General features: G+C 41.1%; 2 protein-coding genes across 4 annotated transcripts; one reads left to right on the plus strand and one right to left on the minus strand.

Moving 5' to 3' along the window:
- Nucleotides 1–1378: 1378 nt before the first annotated feature.
- LOC308099947 (dnaJ homolog subfamily C member 9-like) lies at nt 1379–6695 on the plus strand. Of its 2 annotated transcripts, XM_080448835.1 has the most exons (7): nt 1379–1738; nt 2410–2535; nt 3687–3941; nt 4546–4632; nt 4759–4848; nt 6012–6065; nt 6397–6695. In XM_080448835.1, exons 1-7 carry the CDS (start codon nt 1565–1567, stop codon nt 6406–6408), a joined length of 798 nt encoding a protein of 265 aa, XP_080304961.1. In that variant the 5' UTR covers nt 1379–1564; the 3' UTR covers nt 6409–6695. The 2 variants fall into 2 exon arrangements, with proteins under 2 accessions (XP_080304961.1, XP_080304960.1); XM_080448834.1 differs by lacking the exon at nt 6397–6695 and having other exon boundaries at nt 6012–6152.
- On the minus strand, nt 6362–23199 carry fam149b1 (family with sequence similarity 149 member B1). Of its 2 annotated transcripts, none has more exons than XM_080448833.1 (15): nt 22739–23199; nt 21343–21456; nt 19417–19561; nt 17783–17943; nt 16992–17135; nt 15827–15988; nt 13649–13830; nt 12747–12889; nt 11065–11180; nt 9282–9506; nt 8694–8817; nt 8164–8289; nt 7638–7719; nt 6735–6872; nt 6362–6493 (listed from the first exon to the last, which is right to left on the minus strand). In XM_080448833.1, exons 1-15 carry the CDS (start codon nt 22783–22785, stop codon nt 6411–6413), a joined length of 1992 nt encoding a protein of 663 aa, XP_080304959.1. In that variant the 5' UTR covers nt 22786–23199; the 3' UTR covers nt 6362–6410. The 2 variants fall into 2 exon arrangements, with proteins under 2 accessions (XP_080304959.1, XP_080304958.1); XM_080448832.1 differs by having other exon boundaries at nt 11065–11183.
- Between the last annotated feature and the right edge of the window lie 172 nt (nt 23200–23371).

Genomic DNA, 23371 nt, shown 5'->3' on the forward strand with positions numbered 1-23371 from the left:
TTTTAGACTGTCCCCAGTGTGGGGTGGACAGGGGGACTGTGGTCGGGAGGGGGACACCTCAGCCAAGGACATAATATAAAGACTGTTGATTCGCCGAGATGACAAAGCCATTCGAATGATGTGGAGAGACTGTTAAAATAATGAGGTTGGTTATATTCAAACTCTTAGAATGTTACCCACAGAGTGGGCAGGGTGTGGATGGAAAATAAAGCATAGAGGGACTCGCACACCAGCAAAACCAGCAAACATTTACAATACAACCTGTGCTCTTGTCCGTTTATTTTATTTTTCATTGTTGATCATTATAATGATGTGCCAGTTGTCCAAGTGCTTATGTTTTGTGTCTGAGTACAAAGTACAGAAGAGGTTTTTGATGACAGAAAATAAATAACAGAAAAAAACAAAACAAAGACTGTGCCAAATATGCAACAGAAGCAGATGGGGCTGTAATTGGATAAACAGGAGAGAGATAGGGGGTCTACAGTGTATCTTTAGTGATGCATATTGTACAAGCTTAAAAACACAGATGGGTGCAATCTACAGACGCTTAGCTCAAAGTCAGTGTGTATCCTTGTGTTCTGCTTTCGCATGAAGCAGTGAAAATGAGTTAGTGACTTGCCTCATTGTCTTTGATGTATTCTTGTGCCGCTTCCAATGCACCAATAAACGCTTAGGGTATCTGTATATCAAAAGTCTATAATCAATGAAATGACTGATGCACATATTCTAAATACAATAGCCTGGGGGAATGGAATGGGATCATTATTCTGGTTTGACAGGTTGTCAACAATAAAGCTGTAACAAAACAAAGCCTTACCTGAACATGACCGTGAGCATGGTACGGTCAAAAGATGGTAAGTATTGCAGAGTACTAGCCTACTAATTTTTTATCTAATTAAAGTACCAAAAGTAGAAAGTACTCATTATGCAGAATGTCCCATTTCACAAGTTTTAAAATGTATTAAAAACATTTGAAAATAGCAGATCTACAAGCTCACAATGCGTCGCGATGGGACGCATTGTGAGATTGTAGATCAGCTAATTTCAATTAGCCAAAGTATATAGGGCTTAAGTGGTTAATGTATGTTTTACAAAGTAACTAGTACAATTACAATATGTGCCTCTGAGATGTAGTAGTGGAGTAGAAGTAAAAGTATAGAAAATTGCAAATACTCGAGTAAAGCAAAGAATTACCTCAAAGTTGTACTTAGGTACAGTACTTGAGTACATGTACTTAGTTACTTTACACCACTGCTCTTTCCGCCTTAATCTGAGTTTACAACTATCAACCATAACTCTATCAACAAGCAGGGGCGGGGCGACGGGCGTAACATAACGTAAGCACGTTTCTTTACGTGATCACACGTGACTGACAAGCCAGCGCGCCAAATATTGACAAGGAAAGCTGAGAGGAAAAATCTTGTGTTATTATTCTGTAACAGTAACATCAAAGTTCGTAGATGTTTTGAGAAGGTTTTTTCGGGACTTAATTGGAACCCCTTACCCTTGGCTTCAACGTTACCTTCACGGTTAGAAGTTGGTACCTTTTTAACTATCTGTTACAATGGGTCTTCTTGCCCGGTGCCAGGAGCTGTTCAGCTCCTCCAGCCTGTACGAGGTGCTCGGCGTCGCCCAGGAATCCACCGACGCAGAGATCCGGAGGAGCTACTACAAGCTGTCTCTGAAGGTTCATCCTGACAGAGCACCAGAAGACCCAAGGGCCACGGAGAAGTTCCAGGTAGACTGTGTGTGCAGTGGTGGAAAAAATACTAAAATGTTTTACTTAAGTAAAAGTATCAATACTGCAATGTAGAAATACTCTGTTACAAGTAAAAGGCCTGTGTTCAAAATGTTACTTGAGAGTACAAAAGTATTGGCATCAAAATATACTTAAAGTACCAAAAGTAAAAGTACTGAAATGTTTGAAAATAGCAGTCAGATCTACAAGCTCACAAGTAGTGGTATTGCTACTTTTACTTAAGTAATATATCTGAGTACTTCTTCCACCACTGACAGTGTGTATCTGTCAAACACAAAGCGCTATTACGGTAGCACGGTAGTCTGTTGGAGTACTGTACAGCTTGTTATTGTGTGTGTGTGTGTGTGTGTGTGTGTGTGTGTGTGTGTGTGTGTGTGTGTGTGTGTGTGTGTGTGTGTGTGTGTGTGTGTGTGTGTGTGTGTGTGTGTGTGTGTGTGTGTGTGTGTGTGTGTGTGTGTGTGTCTGTCTACTGTACACTATGCACTATGTAATCTATTGGTACTTGTATGGTCCATTGCAGCACTGGTTTATTTTCTTCTTAATACTTTTCATCATCTGTCTTTTTTTAATGTTTCTTCTTTAAAATGGCTATTGAAATACCAGAATTTCCCCAAGGGGATTAATAAAGTTCTATGTTTAAATCTGTTCAGGTGTTGGGGAAGTTGTACTCTGTTTTGAGTGACAAGGAGCAGAGGAAGGTTTACGATGAACAGGGCGTGGTGGATGAAGAGAGCGACAGAAGCTGGGAGGAGGACTGGAGGCGGCTGTTCCCTAAGGTGATGAACCACAGGATTATTCATTACTGTAGAATAGACCTGTCACAATTATTTGAGATAATTGAATTTTTCTGTATTTTCAAAAATAGTGGAAATAGAAGATCTACAAATTCAAAACGCATCACATAGTGTGTGATTGTAGATCGGCTATTTCCACTATTCATATAAGGTATAAAGTTATCAAATTGTGTAAGTTATTTGTCATATCTGCCCTGTGCTCCTTTTGTTTACGAAGCCTAAAACCGAAACAGAAATTTAATTATTAGTCATAATGTTCCAATAATGTTCAATGACAGAAACACAATTAAATCGTTAATCGCAATTATTTGAGCGACAGTTAATTGTCATGTAAAATGACATTATCGTGACAGCCCTACTGTAGAATGATCCATCACTGAGTCACACATGAGTCAGATGCTGTATGTTCGATCTCTTTGTTAATGTTCACACATCCTCGCATTGTCTCACTGTGTTGTCACCTGAACACGCGGTCATTCTTTTCCTGGAATTAAACTATGTATGACATCAGGGTTTAGAGAGACCCAAGGTCATTGTGCATTGTGTACATTTCCAGGCTGGGTTAAATTCTCTCACACCGGATTTTACTGTGTATGGTGCCTGGCAGTAAATAACTAGGAAAGAAACGGTGTGGCTCCAATGTGGATCTCAGACTTCATGTGACCAGCCTGTGACATCATCAGTCATCTCTATGACATACTGTATGATTCCAAATTTGGTCAGCGCAATCACAGCCCCATTGACTTCCATTATACTGTACAACTAAAGTTAAATATTTGAAAAGGTATAAAACACGTGGGGGGAAAAATCTGTTGCCTACTGGCAGTGCGCATACAAAGTTTGGTGCTGACGAGTTCAGTGGTTTACAGGTTTAGCTCTGGACACACACACACACACACACACACACACACACACACACACACACACACACACACACAGAAACTGTCATAGATGGCTAGCCTCTTGCAGAGCTGAAAGTAGTCTGAGGCTGAGCTAATAGTTAAAGAATAAACAAACGTGCATACTTGAGAACCTAGTACCGCGTGTCATCTGTGTCAATCTATTCTCTCTCTATCAGACCAAATAAATATAAAGCAGTCACCTTCTAACATTATTAATGTATGTGTTCTCAGATCACAGTGCAGGACATCCTGGAGTTTGAACAGAAGTACAAGGGCTCGGACGAGGAGCACCAGGACGTCATCCAGCTATACGTCCAGCACCAGGGGAACATGGATGTCATCATGGACTCGGCGCTGTGCTGCTCCCAAGAGGAGGAGCCCAGGCTCCGTAGCATCATCTCTGATGCCATCCAGACGGGCGAGGTCACTCCCTTCCCTGCCTTCACGCAGGAGAGTGAAAAAAAAAAAAAAGCACGGCAGAATAGGGTGAGGGATGACTGTGTTTTCGCTGTCGATTAGGGTTGAATACCCAGGGGACTGTCATTCCACACATTTATATGATAGAGATAAATGTGAGCACGTATTTTATTTGACTTGACACAGGCAATGAATAGGACCAATATAGGGCATAGCAGTGGCGGCCATTTTCTGGTTCCACTTCAAAATAGTCAATGCATTTTTCCCATTGACATTTCCAAAAATATGTATATCAATTATTTTAAGCCTAGAATCAAGCCATCCAGGGTCCTGGTGAATCATGAACATAAAACGTTTGATTCTGTGAAAAAACTTTTTTGAAAACGGCAAAACAAAGGGTATTTATTAAACAGTATATCATATAATTAAATATAAAAAAAGAAAATCACAGAAAAAAAGGTTTTTATGGTCATGATTCACCAGGACCCTGGATGGCTTGATTCTAGGTTTAAATTAATTGATATAAATATTTTTGGAAATGTCAATGGGAAAAATGCATTGACTATTTTGAAGTGGAACCAGATAATGGCCGCCACTGCTATGCCCTATTGGAAAATGTTTGTGGGACACTTATTACAGCTGTATAATTTGATGGTTGTGTTTCTCCTCCCAGTTTGAAAAAGAGAGACAGGAAGCTGAGGAGATGCAGAGAGAGATGGGACTCGGTGAACAGGACGACAGTCTTGCAATGATGCTAAAGGTAAAGCATGCATAGCTAGCTGCATGTGATGGTAATCAAAAGAAAATAGTTTTGTTTTTGTATCTTTTACAAAGGGGATATTTTATATATACTGTATATGTTTGTGTCTTTTTACTCATCCCACAGCAAAGGCAGAAATCAAGGGAGCAGAACTTTAACAGTTTCCTGTCTGACCTGGAAGCAAAATACTCCAAAAAAGGAGGAAACTCTCACAAAGTAAGAGGAAAAAAGTGAATACTTTGATTTTGATGAAAGTAAACTAGTATGAAGTTGTGTCATGTTGGCAGACAAGCTTTTCTTGGTTCAGAATAGGCCTTAGAGCAATAGGAGCACTTAAAATAGATTGAGATGTATTATTAATGTGCTATATGCTTACATCCAAAGCTGTTCACAGCTTGGCCTATACCCAACCTCTAATATGTGAATATGTAATAGCATTTGTATTGCATTGTATGTCATATTATGATATCAAAATGTTGCCTATATTTCTTTTATTCTCTTTGAATATCAGCATTTATTCCACAACTTCAGAGAAGACAAACTCATTTATATGTATATTTTTTGTACGCATCTCTTTATTCTTTTGTATAAAATACAGTGTTAAACTTCAAAGGAAATACATTAAAGAACAACTTTGCATTTCAAGCTTTGTTTTTCTTGTTTGTACCAAGGCTGTCTGATGTAACAACTGAATGAAGGGAGAAACACCTTTTCTGCAGGTAGCTTGATGTTACTGTTCCAGTTCCAAGTAAGAGCATAGAATCTTCTGCCTGAAGGGACTGAGTGTCACAGGCTTCATTACACAACCAAAGTCAACACGAGTTCTCCTTTGCAGATGAGAATAGTTTCAAATGTACCATAGTACATACAGTGCATCACACACTTGACTCTGTGCACACTGCACAGAGTGGAACTCCGTGGAATCCCTCTCCCTTAAGTACAAGGAACATAAAACATTAACTAAACAGTGTAATAACTGTCTATATTGAATCCAAACTTTACATTGTCTGACTAAAGAGGTGCTGCAATGAATACAGCACCATGGCTACAGTGCAGTGTCCTGTCAGTCTGTCACTGGGTAATGCAGCATCAATATTCCTTCTCATGCCTCCAAGGGCTTAAACTAAGCCATGATCACTGACGGACAGGGAGTGCATGTGGGAAAGGCAACTGGAAGCTTTCCATTTAGATGGTGTCTAATCCCACTCGTGCAACGGTACGGGATGAGAGGTTCTGTCTATGCGTCCGTGCTTGTCTTTGATACACAGAGGCATTTAAAGTTGTCCTTTTATGAAAAAGACAGTTCCAAACAGCCTGATGAAGCATTGTCCGTATTTAAAAACAGCTTTTGTTGTCCTTTTCTGTCCCTGTTTGTTGAGGTGTGTCATTTACTGCTATGGAGACGAACCACAGAGGACAGTGCGCAACATACAGTACGTTCAAATATAAATATGCAAATATACATCCAGAAGAGAGAACGCTGGAGCAAATATACATCATTCTAAGCCATACACACGCATACAAATTCACACACATCCAGCATATACTTAAAGTGAGAAGTTAACCGGACAGTTACCGTCTTTGGCAGCTGCGTAAGCTGAATTTCCAACATAAAAAAATAGGCCTCTAGAAAACAAAATGGTAATCGATATACAGTATAATACAAAAAAAGTATTCTGCTACTGCTGAAAAATAAATCTGAGGGCACAGGTGGGTGTAGCAGAGTTGTGCTTAATTTGTGCTGTGTTAAAATGGGACGTGGAGGTGGAGGGGTGAAGCTACAAACCAGGTCTGCTGCCTCTTGATGAAATACCCCCGCGTGTGTACGCCCGTGGTGGCACTGACACGGGCACCAGTCGAGCTAAAGAGGATCAGAGGTGTGAGAAAGACATGTTGTGAGTTAATGGACTCGTCGCACTGCACATGGCGCCATGCCTCGGTGAGTTGTGTGTATTCTAAGTTGTAATTAGAGATAATGTAATTCAGATCTCAAAATAACAGCAATACATTCAGTTGGAAACCATCAGCTCGGTTCCTCTCCAATAAAGCCTACTCCACAGCCAGGAAATGCTGATTGGGAATCATGCCTTAACTCTACTTACCTGGGATCGGAGCTTGTGGGTCTGGCTCCTCTTCATCCTCAATGGGCGAGTGGCCCAGGGGGTGATGGGAGAATGAATCCAGGAAAGAAGAACTACTGATGCCCAGACTGATGCCTGTCACACCAATGCCAAGAGAGTCTGAAGTAATACACACAATGGAACACATTTATTGGTGCACTGAGAAATGTCACCTGTAGAGAAATATTTTTACCAGCTTGTGGAGCAAGCTGGTCTATATTCAGTCACTGCGCTAGTAGTGATTTCTACGTGACTTTCTCCTCATTGGCTGTCCTTTAAGCCAATGGGGAGTCCGCAATGCCTTCCCATACTCTGAACGGGCGTAAGAGCTCTGGTCACCAAATTCAGTGCAACACTTGCTGATTTACTGTCGTGACAAGACCAAATGCTAAATTAACAAGTGAAACTTAGAACTACGCTACTAGGCTTATAATAAAAACTGCTGAATTAAAATATAATCCTGAGCGCCTTCTCACTAGTGGATGTATTGATGCGCTCTTCCAGGCACAAACAATCCAACATCTAATTCAAACTCAACTCTAAACATAAACAAAAATAACGTACAACTACTAGGCTTCTACTAGACATAGCAAATTTCATTCTTATTAATCTATTAATTCTTATCTCTCACAATCCTGACCTGAGCGCCTCATTGCGGCTGCATAGTTTTTTCAAGGGGTTTAGCTTGGCACAAGCTGGTATAATATGACTGTGTCATCCTTGTTTTGTTTTGTTTAGCCTGTCTTAACAACTTCAACCGCATTCAAACCGTGCTTGCATGACTGCTGCCTTTTGTGTTATATTCTCTCCACGTGACAGACTTTCTATAAGTGATATCTAGATGGAGTAAATGATGGGTAGATACATCAGAGCTGAAATGCTGACCTGTGGCCACAGAAGCCCTGCCTGGCCGCCCCTGGCCGATGTTGTCCAGCACAGTGAAGGAGCGACGGTATGGGGTGTCTGACTGGAAACAGAGGTTTGCAAGACAAACGTATGCATATTTTTATAGTACATTTCATACACAAAGAACAATTAAAAATGCTGTATGTAATAAAAAATGTAGGAAGAAATACATGAAGATCTGGGAAGATATGGCTGTACAATGGGACTAACCATCAAAATAATTTGCACTTTCATCACAAAATACATTACATAAATTAGATTAAACATTTATCAAAACTATTAATTAAAGCCTACCAGGCAGAAAAAGATACTCAGCATAACAATGATCAGTATCTAAATGTATGTAGAATGAACTCGTTGGTGATCATTCAGGTCAAAATGTTGCCTCAACCTCCAAGCTGTTACTGGTTTGTTTAACTGAAGCTTTCCAGCTATATACGTAGAAGGGTACATTACCATTGCCTTTCCTCTGTGCAGTATGCAGTGCTATTATACAGCATCCTACCCTGTATGTATGTGTGGTGTTGGGACGGGAGAAGACGTCGAATACATGGTGACGATCCCTTGGGAGTGTGTTGCCCACTTCATCTGTTACGGCACTGTGGGCACGGCTGGATGAGCCTTTCTGACGCTACACAGAAACACACAGAGACAAAGCACCTCATGCTTCTGATTGTTGTATACAAAGAATCTGTTTTTAGCATAGACAAGATTTTATAAGATGCCAACTGCAGATAGTTACACAACTTGGCTCAGTCTAAAATCCTAGATCCTAATGACATATCTCATGGCCTAAACAGTGACTGCATTAACCACAAAACAGCAATGTCTTAGGTTCAATTCCCACTTCAGGATAGTATTGCATGTCATTCATCCTCTCTATGCACTTTTCAGTCACTCCAGTCACTGCCCTATCCAAACAAAAAGCAACAATGCCATTAATGACAGTTTGTCATTCCTTTACTTTTCCTGCGCTTTAACAGTGCTTATCAATGTGTTTTACTGTAAATATAGTTTAGCTGAGTAGTGCTGTACCTGCATGAGTCTCAAATGCTGGCCTGAGTGGGAGGACTCTATCTCTAATGTACTAATGGGGGGTAGGAGAATGTTCCTGCTAAGAGGCATCAACGGAGAGGTCATGCGGTCATTGGCCGTGGGTCTGTGGAAATGGACACACAAATACACACATTTCACACCATGTACACCCCACTAAAGAGCAAAAACATTGATCGCTTGCAAAATATGCGATCGTACATTCAATGCATCTAACATTCATCATTTCCACAACCACTGGATTTTGGGGCACAATTACCATGGTAAACACACGAAAACTGACATACTTTTTCCTGTTACTCGTTCACCTGTGGTTCATGACAAGTTCACATCCTACTGTATCAGTACCCCCCCCCCCCCCCAACACAACACACACAGACACACAGTCTCTCTGCTTCTGAGCAGAGTGCCACCAGGCACAAGTTGAAAGGCAAACTTCTGTCAAAGTAATCTCTCTCTGGCACTTCAGAGACCACAAGGGAACGAGAGCTAGGATGAGAAGAAGGGAGTGGTGGGGGGGGGGGGGTGGGTTAGTGGAGGTTAAAACCGGGTGCTCCGGTGAGCACTCACAGACGTGTCCCGCGGACGACCTCGTCCATGGATCCCGCTGCACTGGACTGAATCAGGCTAGGACCCAGCGGCAGCAGCGTGCGGGGCGGAGGGTTTCTACGTCGCGCCGACTGGGCCGGACGGGACAGCGAGGAGGAGCTCTGCTCCAGGGCCCGGCGGGGGCGTGGTTTGCTGGAAGGGACCACACTGGAGCCCGGTCTATGGGAAACCCTCTCCTCTGGCTCTCTGCCGTGTGGAAAGGTCACACATAATGGACAACAAGGGATAAAAAATGGATAACTGGTGCACTCACTCCTGCTGCCAACTGGCTGTAGTACCCCTATGAATGACAAGGTATTTTTGGGCGGTGAAACCGCCCCTATAAGTGAGGTTTGGATATTTGTACAACAAAATCCTGCGCTGTGATTGGCCAAAAATGTACAAAAATGTACCCCGCCTAACCCTGCACCGTGATTGGCCAATCACAGTCTATTCAGGACTGTGATTGGCCAGTGTCACATGACACATGTGCATAGCCCTATATAAGAAACCATAACTTTAAAAAAAAACATAAATTTGTTTTTTTTAAGTTATGGTTTCTTCCATCATAAAGAGTGTTTCAATAAATGTATTAATGTTTTGTACATGATTGGTTGACTCCATTCAGTATTGTGATTAGCTAGCAAGACACCGCCCACTTCACACGGGGTGTGATTTTTTACAATGCGTGTGACATTGGGAGAAGCAATGTCCCTTTCTTTTTTCCCCTTTTGTTTTCAAATTAAACAGTAGCTATGCAACGTGTTATTGCCTTGGTTTCAGCCAATAAACCTCTGTGTTAAACATTTCCTGACTACTATACCGGTACAGTTTACAATTTAGAAATTTAGCAGACATTCTTATCCAGAGCAACTCACAAAGTGCAAGATGGAAAAGTGAACCCTAGTCAACCAACAACAGGGTAAAGCAGTCAAGTAATTAGAGTGCTAAGAAAACAATTAGGCTAAGTACCACGAAGTAACTAGGACAGCATCAAACCTAGCAGCATCTGTCTAAACAACATCTAAAAAACAACTTCGCATCTCTGCAACATATAGCTAAATAACATACATGTGAACAAGTACACAACATACAATAATATACATCTAAATAGGCAACAAGTACAGATACATAAGGCTAGGGGCTTAAGGGGAGTCTTGAAGAGGTGAGTTTTCAGACTATGGTGGGAGAGTAAATACTGAGAGTGATCTACTGTACATTGCATTTGGGTTTTTCTTCCCCCCTACCCATTACGAGGTTAAAATAACATTATTTCTGGTATGTATTTCTACGATTGTGTGTTACATGTACGGTTTGTACAACAGACGTCATAATACACAGTTAAAACCCCATTAAAACCGGGAGCATCTGTGTAATTTTAGATTTTTTTGCGTTAAAAAATAGCAGATATACAAGCTCACAGTCACGAAACATCTGCTATTTTTTAAAATTTTTGAAAAATCGTGAAATTGTGAGAATTACTGATTTAGAAGGCATATGTAGAATCGGCCTCAGGTCCCATTAATACCTGGAACGCATCTGTGTCACTTTAGATTTCTTTGGCTATTCAAAAATAGCAGATATACAAGCTCATACGAGCTTGTATATCTGCTATTTTTGAAAAATCGTTTACATTTATTTTTAGATTTTTTTTCAAAAAACTGTTAGGATTTAGAAAATGTTTAGAATCGGCCTCAGGTCTTAATGGGTTAATGGGTTAAGTACATCACTATAAAAAGCCTTGCTCATGTGGTGTGTTCCGTACTGGGCTCTGTCCAGCATCCCCAGGTTCCTCTGCTGCAGCGGGATGCCGTGGATCATGATGAGGTCGTTGAAGTTGTGGTGGGTCACCACTGCTCCAGTGCCTGGTGCCCTGCTGCCCTGCTGGGGGATGAAGAGAAAGTTGAGAGGGAAAGAAAGAGGGTGTGTGTGGGGGGTGGGGGGGCAAAAAGATCCAGAGTTAGACAGGTACAACGAAGGGCCAGTGACCAAAAAGTTTTGTCTCGCATAGCCAAAAGATCGGAGAGCTCTACCTACCGATATGATCTAAATTCAATGTAGTTACTAAAACTGTGTGGAAAGAAATGTGGAGATCGGAAAAAAAGAAGAAAAAATTAAAAACTAAACTGCATATGCAGCACCAATACAAAGACTTTAGGCCGGTCCTTCGTATTGCAGGTTTGTTACTGGCCATTCTTACCACTGTTCTGGCAACTACATTTAATTTTAGATGTCAAAAGTCTCGTCTGGCGACGCAAGACTAACCCAATTTAACCGTACTTCCAAGTGTGAAGTCGGGAGTGCTACCACACCACCAGCCAACACTGACAATAAGAAGACATGATCAAGAAAATACATTCCAACATTGTTGTTGAGAGATGTAATTAAGACAAAGTACTTAAAATCAGAAAAGAACATGTAGAGAAAACTGATTAATACCTTAATGACACCTTTATACCTTAAAGGCACATTTATAATAGCAGATTTTTTTTTAAATTGCGAGTTACAATGGACGGTGTGCATACACTGCACTGCCATTTGGGCTCTAAGTGAGGGAGTTACAGTACATACAGTGGGTGGCTTTTTCTGCTTTTTCGATTTCCGCCTGGACTTGTGCTTTGAGCCCCTTGACTTTGTGCTCTTTGAGAGGGAAGAAAGTATGACCACAGGAGAAAGACGAAATGAAAGGAAGAAAAACAAAGAGAGAGAGAGAGAGAGAGAGAGAGAGAGAGAGAGAGAGAATAAGATAAGGTTGAGAGAAAGAAAGAAACTTGAGAGGGTCAGAGAAAGTGACAGAAAACGACCAGATAAAGGGAGGGAAAGACAACAGTGATACAGGTTAATGATTTGGCAGCACTGAATAAGAAAGAAAAGACTATAGACAGGAGTGAAAAAATGTTGGCCAATCCAAGAGTGTGGATTGTGGAAACGTGATTTGTGAGCAGGTGCTAAGAGACTGCATCGCCAATGGCACTATGAGGTGCTTTATATATATGCAACAGCTATCAACACCAAAAAGACAACTTTCATTTACATATCACCAGTGCTGTAGTCTAGGTTTTTTCAGACGGTATACCATAATTGTTCCCTCCCACACGGTACGTGCAAGCGTACATATAAGCGAGCGGTCACAGAATGAGTTATTCATATCAGTGACTACGGTATGATACTATTTTCCAGGTCTTTGATTAATAATAGATTGGAGCAATACAGGAACAACTGTCATTAATCTGGTCTAGTGCTTGCCTAAAGAGAGAGTGCAATGTAATGTTTATGTGTCCCCCAAGATTGGCGTCAATTCACTTTAGTCTACTTCAGGAATCACTATTAATAAATATCTAAATCACTCCTGAATTACAGCCGGCTTAGGTAGTCCATTGACTCCACTGAAGATGAACTGACCCTCACACTCACAAACTTAACAGGACCACTGGCCCGTCCACTGACCTGGGACTGCAGGCCGGCTGTAAGCTGAGGCACCCTGCCCTGGCCCAGCTTGGGCAGCAGTGTGGGCAGGGTGGACAGAAACATGAAGGGGTTCTGTGCATCCGGCTGGGCGAGGCTGAAGGTCACTGAGTTTTTCTCATCATCTGTAGATTACACTACAGTTAGAATGACTACTATGCATCAATGAAAAGCTCACCATAGAAATGTGTGTAGGTAATCAAGGGAATTTGACATAAATTAAAAATAACTCGAAAAATGTGCTCCTCGGAGCACAGGTCTCCGCCAGGCCAGGTAGTAGAAGTCAATCAGGATGAAATCGGCCTTGATGACATGACTATAGAGAAAATGTGTACCGATTTGCGTGATGTTTGGACAAAATATGTAGGAGTGATATAAAAAAAATGCTTTGCAAAAATCTGCCTCCTGGTGGCGCTATAACAGGCCAGAATTTCGAGCAGAGCCTCCGGGCCAATGGTGCCGGAGATTAGCTGTACACAGACGGACACACGGACACATGCACGGATGGACTGGGGCGAAAACATAGTCTCAGCAAAGCCTTCAGCCTGGCGGAGACAAAAAAATCCCTTCTAAAAATGTCTATTTCTAAAAAGTCCCAGATTCCTTATATTATAAATAACATGGCTTAAACAGTACATTTTAAAATTATATTGTTTTGCTATCCAAATGTATATATTCAAGTTATTTGGTGTCTCTAAAATAGTTGATGGGCTATGAGAGCAGTTCTAAACTTCTATGGCATCTGGCTAAATACATATTTTGCCATTATTTATTTGGGTATGATGAAGATAATGTGTAGGAATCAATAATGTTCAACCCTAAGATCCAACTTGGCAACCAAACAGAAGATACTAAATACTATCTGGTTCAACACATCCTTGTACCTGAGACGCAGCCTTCCCAGTACCGTTGCACCAGCTCTTCCATCCAACCAACCAGTTGTCTCCACACGTCATCAAACAGCAGGTCCAGGACGGCCTGACGCCGGCAGCGGTACGGTGAGACAGGAGGCAGACAGTGGCGCCTCGGGCCCGACTCCGAACGTTCCCTCTCCGATTCATCATCTCTGCACACAACAGCAATGAGGGAGGGTCAGTAATCACTAGAAAGGAGTTTACAAGTTATCTATATATAAATGCACATAATCTCTGTGTATCTGTCTGTGAGTGTGTCCCCACATATCACGAGAACCACCTGACCGATCGACTTCAATCTTGGCGTGTGTATCGCCTAGGACCTCAGGGAGTGCATGCTGAGAGGATCAGCGGTTTTCCAGAAATATCTATAAATCCACAAATCTCTGTATCTGGGGATATGGAGATCCCTGGTGTCATCTAAATGATATGACATCACATCACAATTACAATACTGGCCTCCAAGTACTATGATAATGTGTGTGTGTGTGTGTGTGTGTGTGTGTGTGTGTGTGTGTGTGTGTGTGTGTGTGTGTGTGTGTGTGTGTGTGTGTGTGTGTGTGTGTGTGTGTGTGTGTGTGTGTGTGTGTGTGTGTGTGAATATGAAAATGCGCTGGCAGTCTGTTTTCCCCAGTTCCTCTTTTGAGGAAGCCATTGGATTCCATTTATGTAAATAAGGTATGAAAATCAACTTGTAGAGACTTGCTGGAGATAGGTAATCCGAGACTAAATTTGAATGTGCACTCACTTAAAGGAGCACTTCACCCCTGGAAGAAGTTTTCGGTCTTTTAATGAAGTTTAGGAGTCAAGAAACAAGATCCTGGGTTTTTTTTGTGAATAATCTGTGTTTTTAGATATCTAGTAATCTTCGCAATATTCGTGACGTTATTTGCATCATGAGAGATTGGTCTCATTCCTTTCCGCACTACATGTCTCGGCGTGTCTCAGTCAGACCATCTCAAAAGACAGCCCCAATGGGGTGTCCGTAACACTTTGTTCAACCTTCTTTCGCCACTCGGCCACTCCCATTAGCTGCGGCCAGCGGCCCTTGCAGAGTGAGACATTACTTTACCTGAGTTATCTTCTGATAGTTGTACTTGAATGTTGACATGAAATAATAATCCTGTGTAGTGTTTCATAAGCGCAAGCTTGAAAAAAAAAATACAGCGTGGAGTAGCAGCGCTGGTAAACAAACACCGTCACGAAAGGCTAGGATCATAATACCAAGGATGTGACAGTGATGTCAATACTATGCGACACGGAAGTGAAACTGCATGAAGATACTTATATGTCCCAGTGATATGACATCACTAACGAATCCTTGGACATAATATATAACTAGATGAACGTTTGCGAGGACAGCCAGTGTTGCCAGATATTGTGAGAGAAATAAGCAGCCAGGTCTATGAAAACAAGCCCAAAAGAAAAATAACTATGCCAAGAGCACTTTACCTAGACATGGGATATTATATATTTGAAAATTGCTGATCTACAAGCTCACAACGCTTCGCAACCCATTGTGAGCTTGTAGATCTGCTATTTACAAAAAAATCTTGAGGGGGAAAAAGTCCAAAATGTGGATTTTTTGCAAAATATTTTTATTTGCTTTTCAAAATGTGGAATATTTTTGACACATATTTGTTAGGGGCTCCCTGCCACAAATTATAATTTCAGATGGGGGTCTGTGGAAAAATACATGAACATGTTTGAGAACCACTGGTTTAAACAGCAATCAAAACATTTGGAAACAAGCCCAAATATCAACTACATTTTAGAAAGAAGCCGCTTATAATAAGCAGACATGGCGACACTGGCATGCTGTTTGGATGTTATTGTTGGAGATCACACCCACATGGAACCTCCCCTGCCACAAGGCACCAAAGCATTCTGGGAGTTGAAGTTATAGGCAGTGATACGCTGTGGTCCCCCTGTGGTCCCCCCTGTGGTCACCCCTGGAACTTCTTCCAGGGGTGAAGTGCTCCTTTAAGCACAGACTGATTTGAAGAGTCTTGACTAAATTATTCATGCATGTTCAGTAAGTAACGTTCAGTATGTTTTCATGACTTAGGACAAAATGAAGACATACACAAATTCTAATTAAACTACTAATACTAATTCCAAGTATTGTGATGATATTCAGTGACTCACAGGTCCCTGAAGTCAAAGGCCAGGTATTCCTCCATCAAGCCCTCTGCTTCAATTACTTTGGGCCTGTCATGACTCTTAATGCCACCAGGGGCGCCAGGTGTAGCATCTGACTCCACTGATGATGATTGGACCATTACAGCTCTCCTTCCCTGCACATTCAACCTAACCCAAGACAAGGACACGCACAGATAAGTAAGCTATATTGTTCACTGGTACACTTCTGTCGTGATAACACACACAAAGATCACCAATTAAGACACATACAGATATAAAACACAGAAACAACTAAATAAGACCAAAGCTAAAAATGTGTACGTTAAAAACAGTTACATAGTGAGGTAGGGAGATTTAAGCGCAGGTTATTAAATTGTCCATAGGATATTGAGGCATTAATTTTTAGCGTGAGTTGTAGATTCTTCTGGAGCATCATGGAAGAAAGCAGATTTTCCCAGTTCATATAAGTGCACTTGAAGGGATATGGTCAGAAAACAAAACATGAAAATCTGTTTGACATTAGTATAAATTCTAATATACAAATGATCAATTGTGCATGTATGTCACCATATAATATGCTTGTACTGCAAGGTGAAACTATACAATAATTAGTTTTATAGACTGAAATGCCACTGGCCAGTGGCCACATCATCTGATTAGAAGTTTTTAGTCGGTGGCATTGACTGCTGTGCTTCAAGCAAACGAGGGAGTCCCAGAAACCATTTATCACAGCCAACCCACAGGAGGGACTTTGGCTAACTGACTTGATCCTTTGACAAGCCACGGTATCTAGGTCACAAAACCACAGAGCCAACCAGCGGACATCCATAATTGATGTGCTAACAGCAGTCAGCTGTCACAGCAGCCAGTAAGACAGTCAGGGTAGAAAGATGTTACAAGATTTGTTGTGACTTTCATGAACTAATTAAATGCCCTAGCTGTCACACCCACCAGCCATTTCAGTATGCCCTCAGTATATGAAATTAAGTTGAATAAAGTTTTGAACTTTATGTATTTGTACTTTTTACTGGAAAATCTGTTTCCCTATTTAATCCCCATTAAGCAGTCCAGAATATTTGATAAGATCAAAGACTGTGTACAGTTTAAGCAAATACTTGAACTTGTTTTTCTAATTTCAGTCAGTCAGTCAGTCAGTGGTAGTGCTGCTTACTCTGTGCCACCGCCATCTTTCTCCTGGGCTTTGACACCGCTGTCCTTGGGCGTTGATGGTTGACTAGCGGAGGGGTCCATCCCTGAGGTGGCATACCACTGGAAGCCTTCATCACTGGAACACACCAGCTGAGTCCCCAGGATCCTGGAGAACAAAGATGGAAATACACATACATAAACATAAAGCATTAACCGAGCATAGATTAGTTTTTTTATCTATATTCTTATTTTTACTTAATTACATCCAATAATAATCAAAATAAATAAATAATAATAATATCATTATTATCAACATCATTATAATTTTTTTATTATTATTATTATTATTATTATTATTATTATTATTATCATCTTGTTATATTGTTATAGTGTATTGTTGTGTTAGTATGAATGAGTGACAAATAAACCCCTCTTGATTTTTGATGACGCCCAAATCAACGTAACCTGTAAAAATGTTACTCTCCTGTGTTTGTGACTTTTGGACACAAACACAGACATCCAGTTGTCTAGAACCACCCATCCGACCGACATGCCCATATACATATTGCATAACAGGCTGGGTCATGCATTCCCAGCTTGCATCGTTCCCACATTGCATCTTCGCGAGTAGGCCGGTGCCAGTCTAGTATATATTCAAATGGGGGGGCAGATCAATATGTAGTAAAGTAATCATCAGGGCTTTGCATATCTGAAAACAGATATACTGTATTTACACTTCTAAACAATAGTCTGGCCTTTCTGGCCTTTGCCTCTTAAGGATAAGGAGGGAGAAGTGGATTCATAGGGACCTACCGGAGGTGTGGGAACCTGGAAGCCCATTGCTGACACTCATCCTGCAGCCGACACTCAAGCTGCCCTCCTCCTCCTCCCTCACTACATGTCCCCTCGTACAGCTCTCTGTCGATCTCCTCAAACATCTGCTGCACCTGCCGTGATGCTGCCTTGTCAAACTCCTGTGGGACACAAGAAAAGATTGGGGGAATAGGGGAATAAGAGAGACAGAGAGACACTAGTCATTACTGCACTCAGTGTCACATTGTGGTGAGCCTTTTATTATTCGAGCTGTCGTCAATGGTTGGCACCCCACTGCTGAGCTGTGTTTATCTTACTGCAGGCTATAATAACATGCATAATGATGAGCTCTGGTGATATAAAAAGTGGAAGAAGATGACGAACGAGCGAGAAAGAGAGAGACCGACAGACGGAGACGGAGACAGAGAGAGGGGTAGATTGGGACTGCGAGTGTGCGTGTGTGTGTGTGTGTGTGTGCGTGTGTGTGTGTGTGTGTGTGTGTGTGATAGGAAGTCTCTTGTTTTGCTATGGCAGTCTGGAACTACATATAGCAAAATAAATAATTTTAGAGTTGTAGAAGGTGGACAGTACTGTACATAGGTGCATTATAGCGATACGAGTGCAACTAAACATTGACTACAGGTCTGAACAAAGAGGGAACGTACAGAGTGAGACATTCTCAAACTTTCCCATCAGGTTAGCCAATGGATCTGAATCTGCATAGTGGGCATTGAGCATTATTCTAGGCAGGGACTGAGGGACTGGTTTTTAAATGTTCCAAATGTTAAGATATTTATTTGCATTTTTGGCATCTATGAGCATCTGAACCTGATTTATTGTGAGAGAAGGATACTGGAAGTAGGAATAAATAGCAGCTAGCCAGTAGCATTTCAAAGAAATGTCACATTGATATAGCATCAAGATAAACTTGACTGTACCAGCTGTGGAAAGATGGAGCAACTCAAGCCTCCAAGCAAACTGAAGATGACGGCCAACATTGATGATAATAGGAACATGTTGAAGCAACAAAATGTTGTGATGAATTCATCCCAGGTATGGACTAGTACAGGACAATACATTTTATATATTGTGTACTGTATGTGAGAAGACCATTTGTTTATTTCTTTTTTTACTCAACAAAAGGTCTACACAGGATGTGCATACATACTGTACTGTATTTACAGTATATGTGTTCTAGTTCTGCGATGCTGTGAACACTTTATGGTAAAATGTTTATACTCTCAAAGCACGTGATTTGACTTTGTATGTGTATAACCCGTTAAAACCGGGAAAGCTTCTGTCATTTTAGATTTTTTTAACTGTATATATACTGTAGCACATTGACATTGGTTCTCAAAGTTTTATTTCATACTTTGGCTTTTCAAAAATAGCAGATATACAAGCTCATAGCGCGTCTCTTCGTGCCGGGCTATGAGCTAGATCTGCTATTTTTTTTACATTTTTAACTCAAATCATTGCTTTTGGGGGTCCCTGGAACAAACATATTTTTAGATGGGGGTCTGCGGCCAAATACATATAATTTTGGGGGTCCTTGACATGACAACGTTTAATGAATGGGTTAATCCCGTGGGGGATCATTCGGTGAGGGAATGAGCTGAGAGAGGGACACTCACATCATATCCCCAGGAGAACTCAGAGCTTCTCTCTGTGGAGATCCCGGTGCCGGTATAGCTGTGGATGCCCGACCAGGACTGGGTGGTGTCTCCTGTGATGACAGTGGGACAGTCAGACCGGCCTGAGGCAGCCGATGTCTCCGAACTGAAGGAGAAGGGGGACAGGAAAAGTCAATGCAAGGCATTTAGAAGTTTATGTTAAAAGTTTACCATCTCATCCCACCTCAAATCACCCCACACTGTATGTTTCAATGACAATAACAGATGGTATCATGAAGGAAAGGCAATTATATATAAGAACATTTGCCACGTGGCTTCATCTCGGTTTATCAAAAGGACGAGAGCATGATGTTATTGTCACACTCGATTTGATGGGCGACAGCCAGGGCATCTGGGTAGCGAGGGGTAAAACACTAGTTTTTCTGTAAATACACTTTTACTGCTCCTAGTATTGATGATTTCTTGTATAGTACTATATGTCTTGATGAATTGAATGCATAGGACCTCAATGGAAACAAGCCCTCAGGGCTTTTTTTTGTTTTATCCTTTTAGCATTATTGTATAACTGTACCTCTGTACTTTTTGCAAACTGTTAATAAAGTATTCAATCAATCAATCAATCAAAAGACCACTGTCTACACTCTGAATCGCTTCCTGTCCAACGAATACTGTTGGCATGCAGTGTTTGCTGGTGGGAAGCCAGGTTGGAAGCATTGATGCTGCACTAGGGACTCCTGCTGGTTGTTAGAAGTTCAAGGAGAAGATGGTGTGAACCTCTGTGCGTGTTACACTCTCCCTTGTGAAACTCCATGCTGTCTGGTGAAAAGAAGCAGCTGCTGACTCCGTGTTTATCTGAAGAGGCATGTGGTTTTATACACCCTCCCCAGATCAACAGTGGGATTTGACAGTGACGAGGACCACGGTATAGATGGGGAGAACTGGGAGTAAAAGTGAAAAAATAAATAGTCGCTCAACACAAAACATTGGCGATGATAAAGGCATGCGTTTTCCATGTGGAAATCAAAAGGCAAAGGTAAAAGTAATTGAATATTCTAACAGGCGGACTCATTAAATATTCTTTTAACTACACATACGAGCGTCTGAAGAAGGCAATGTGATATCAATTAATCCACTGCTCTTAGGCGTCCGGTTTCACATGTTCAGAGCTTTGAGAATCATTGGCCTCTTCCAAAAGGTGTTCAGTTACAGAACACCCAGATAAGAGCCAGCTGCACAGAGAGAATGCATCTATTGTCTATCCTTGGTTGTGAGTAATTTCAGCTCTTAGGTTTAAAATCAAGCAAGGTGACAATTGTGTTTAGAACAATTGTGAATGTTTTACTCAGCTAAGTGGGCCTAAGCACTCTCTCTAGTCAGCCTGTTTGAACAATACAGCCAGCTGTAGACAGTTCTGTGCCTTTATTGTCCCATGGGAACTTTGATTAAAAATATTTAAAACAACAACAAACGATTCACATTAACCACTTGAACCCCAGCATCCATATTCTGGGGGAGACATTCTCCAATGCGTCGCATTGTGAGCTTGTAGATCGGCTATTTTTGGCAAAGAGATTTGGATTTGGTATAGAAACAAATTGGTCAAAGTACAGTAGTGTAAATCCAGTCCGATTCTCAAAGACTAGAGGGCTCAAGTGGTTAATACCCACACACCTACTTCAAAGTTCAAAACTTCAAAATAATAATTTGCACACTGAAAAGTGTGCAAATTAAGAATTTCATCATGTCTCCGACCGTTTGTCTCCACAGCAGTCAGGGCGTGGTGGTCTGTCTGTCTGTCTATCTGTCTCTATATATGATCCACGTCTTCATCTGCCAAGCTCTGCTGGCTAGTCCGTGTATATGTAAGTTACCTGGATTTGGTATATCTAGTGGACTGCCTGTACAAAGAGCTCTTGTCCCAGTTACCTGGGAGCGGAAACAGCTTCTTGGAGATCATGGAGGAAATGCTGAGGGACCTGGTTATCATCTGCTTCCTCTGGGAGAGGGTGGTGGTCAAGACTGCTTCGGGACAAACCACGGCTGCCCAATAAAGAGATTGGGGACATTGATGAAACAATGAGAAGCAGGTATGTAATCGCAAACCTTATAGGCAAGGATCACTGTGAATTGTTTGATATGAAAGTAGTATTAAATAAACTTCAAACTGAAAAAAGCCAACACTGCACACCAAAAAATGATGTTTACTAGGAGATTAATTATTTATTTTCAGTGCTGAAAATATATTGCCATCACACTTGTGTGTAAAGCCCATCGACTGACCTAAGTATGACAGATGGACTATACTAACACTAATGGAATCAATACAATTCTCCTTTTACACTGACACACGATAGTGGTCGCCAGACTATGCAGCATCCACTTGTTTTTACAGAACATTTCCCTGTGTTACTAAATGGTAACAGGATAGGTGGGAGAGTGGGCAGGAGAGTGGGCACCTCAGTGTTAAATTGGCTATTTTTTCCAAAATGTTAAAGTTTTGAAAATGTTTTTAAGTAAAGTAAAGTATACATGATTAGAACGGTCTCATATTTCTACAATTGCTACAAATTGCTACAAAACCTGCATATCCAGTCATTTTGGGGCGTTAACAAGATGTTGAAGGATGAAATTAAGTCTGATAATGATGTACTGTGCATGTTCACATCATGTATACTTTACATTCAGTGGTGGACTCCCATTTTTTACTTAAGTAAAAGTATCAATACTGCAATGTAGATATACTCTGTTACAAGTTGAAGTCCCCTATAAAATAATTGCTTGAGTAAAAGTGCAAAAGTATTGGCATCAAAATTACTTAAAGTACCAAAAGTTAAAGTAGTCATTGTGCAGAATGTCCTATTTCAAGTTCAATATGAACAAAAAACCTTTTGAAAATAGCTGATCTACATGCTCACAATGCGTCGCAATGGCTGAAATATATATACGGCTGAAGTGGTTAATGTATGTTTTGTAATAATAATCAAAATCTAGAAAGTAACTAGTAACTAAAGTTCTCTAATAATTGTAGTGGAGTGAAAATATAATATTTGCCCCTGAGATGTAGTGGAGTAGAAGTAAAAGTACTGAAAATTGGAAATACTCCAGTAAAGTAAAACTACCTCAAAGGTGTAGCCTACTTAAGTACAGTAAATTTGCTTAGTTACTTTACACCACTGCTTAAGACAATATTTTCCAAATATTAATTTTGTTTGACAATTTGGACAAAATAGCCAATTTTACATTGAGGTGCCCAGATGTCCCTTTGCCACCTATCCTGACCTGTATCCCCATAAAACACTGTTCTAAACAGCTCTCTACTCACATCTCGAGTTTGTGCGAAACAGGCCGTCTGTTGTATCTAGAAATCATCCTCTGTCTGGGGGTTTAGAGGCACAAGCCCTCCGCTCTCATCCCACTGGCCTCCTCCAGGTCCACGACACAGAGGACGGACATCTCCTCTTCTACACCCCGACACCATTCATCACAGAGAGCCTGTAGCCTGCTTTTAGCTACTACGATGCTGTTAATTATGGCAGGTAATGTTTTTATGTAGCGTATTATGATGATGTGCTATTCTACCATTAGCTAGCTAGCTGACCGTAAGATTATATAGAGATGTATAGCCATATAGGGGACGTAAAAGCAAGACATTTCTCCTCATCAATTCGTCCTATAAAGTATCTTTAAATAACGTGATGTTGTCCATTGTTCCAGTTCATTTGAGTACATGAGAATATCTGTGATCTATCAGCACTTCACTTCAGAGGAGAAAAGGCACCACAACAACACCAATCAAAACGGCTGTCATGGATACCAGTGTTGCCAGATTCGGCGAGAGAAATAAGCAACCAGGTCTACGAAAACACGCCCAAAAGAAGCTATGACTACGGCTATTGGAAAATAGCCGGTCTACAAGCTCACAACGTTGTGACGCGTTGTGAGATCTGCTATTTTC

Source organism: Gymnoscopelus braueri, assembly GCF_963280865.1.
Source record: "Gymnoscopelus braueri genome assembly, chromosome: 14".
NCBI lineage: Eukaryota > Metazoa > Chordata > Actinopteri > Myctophiformes > Myctophidae > Gymnoscopelus > Gymnoscopelus braueri.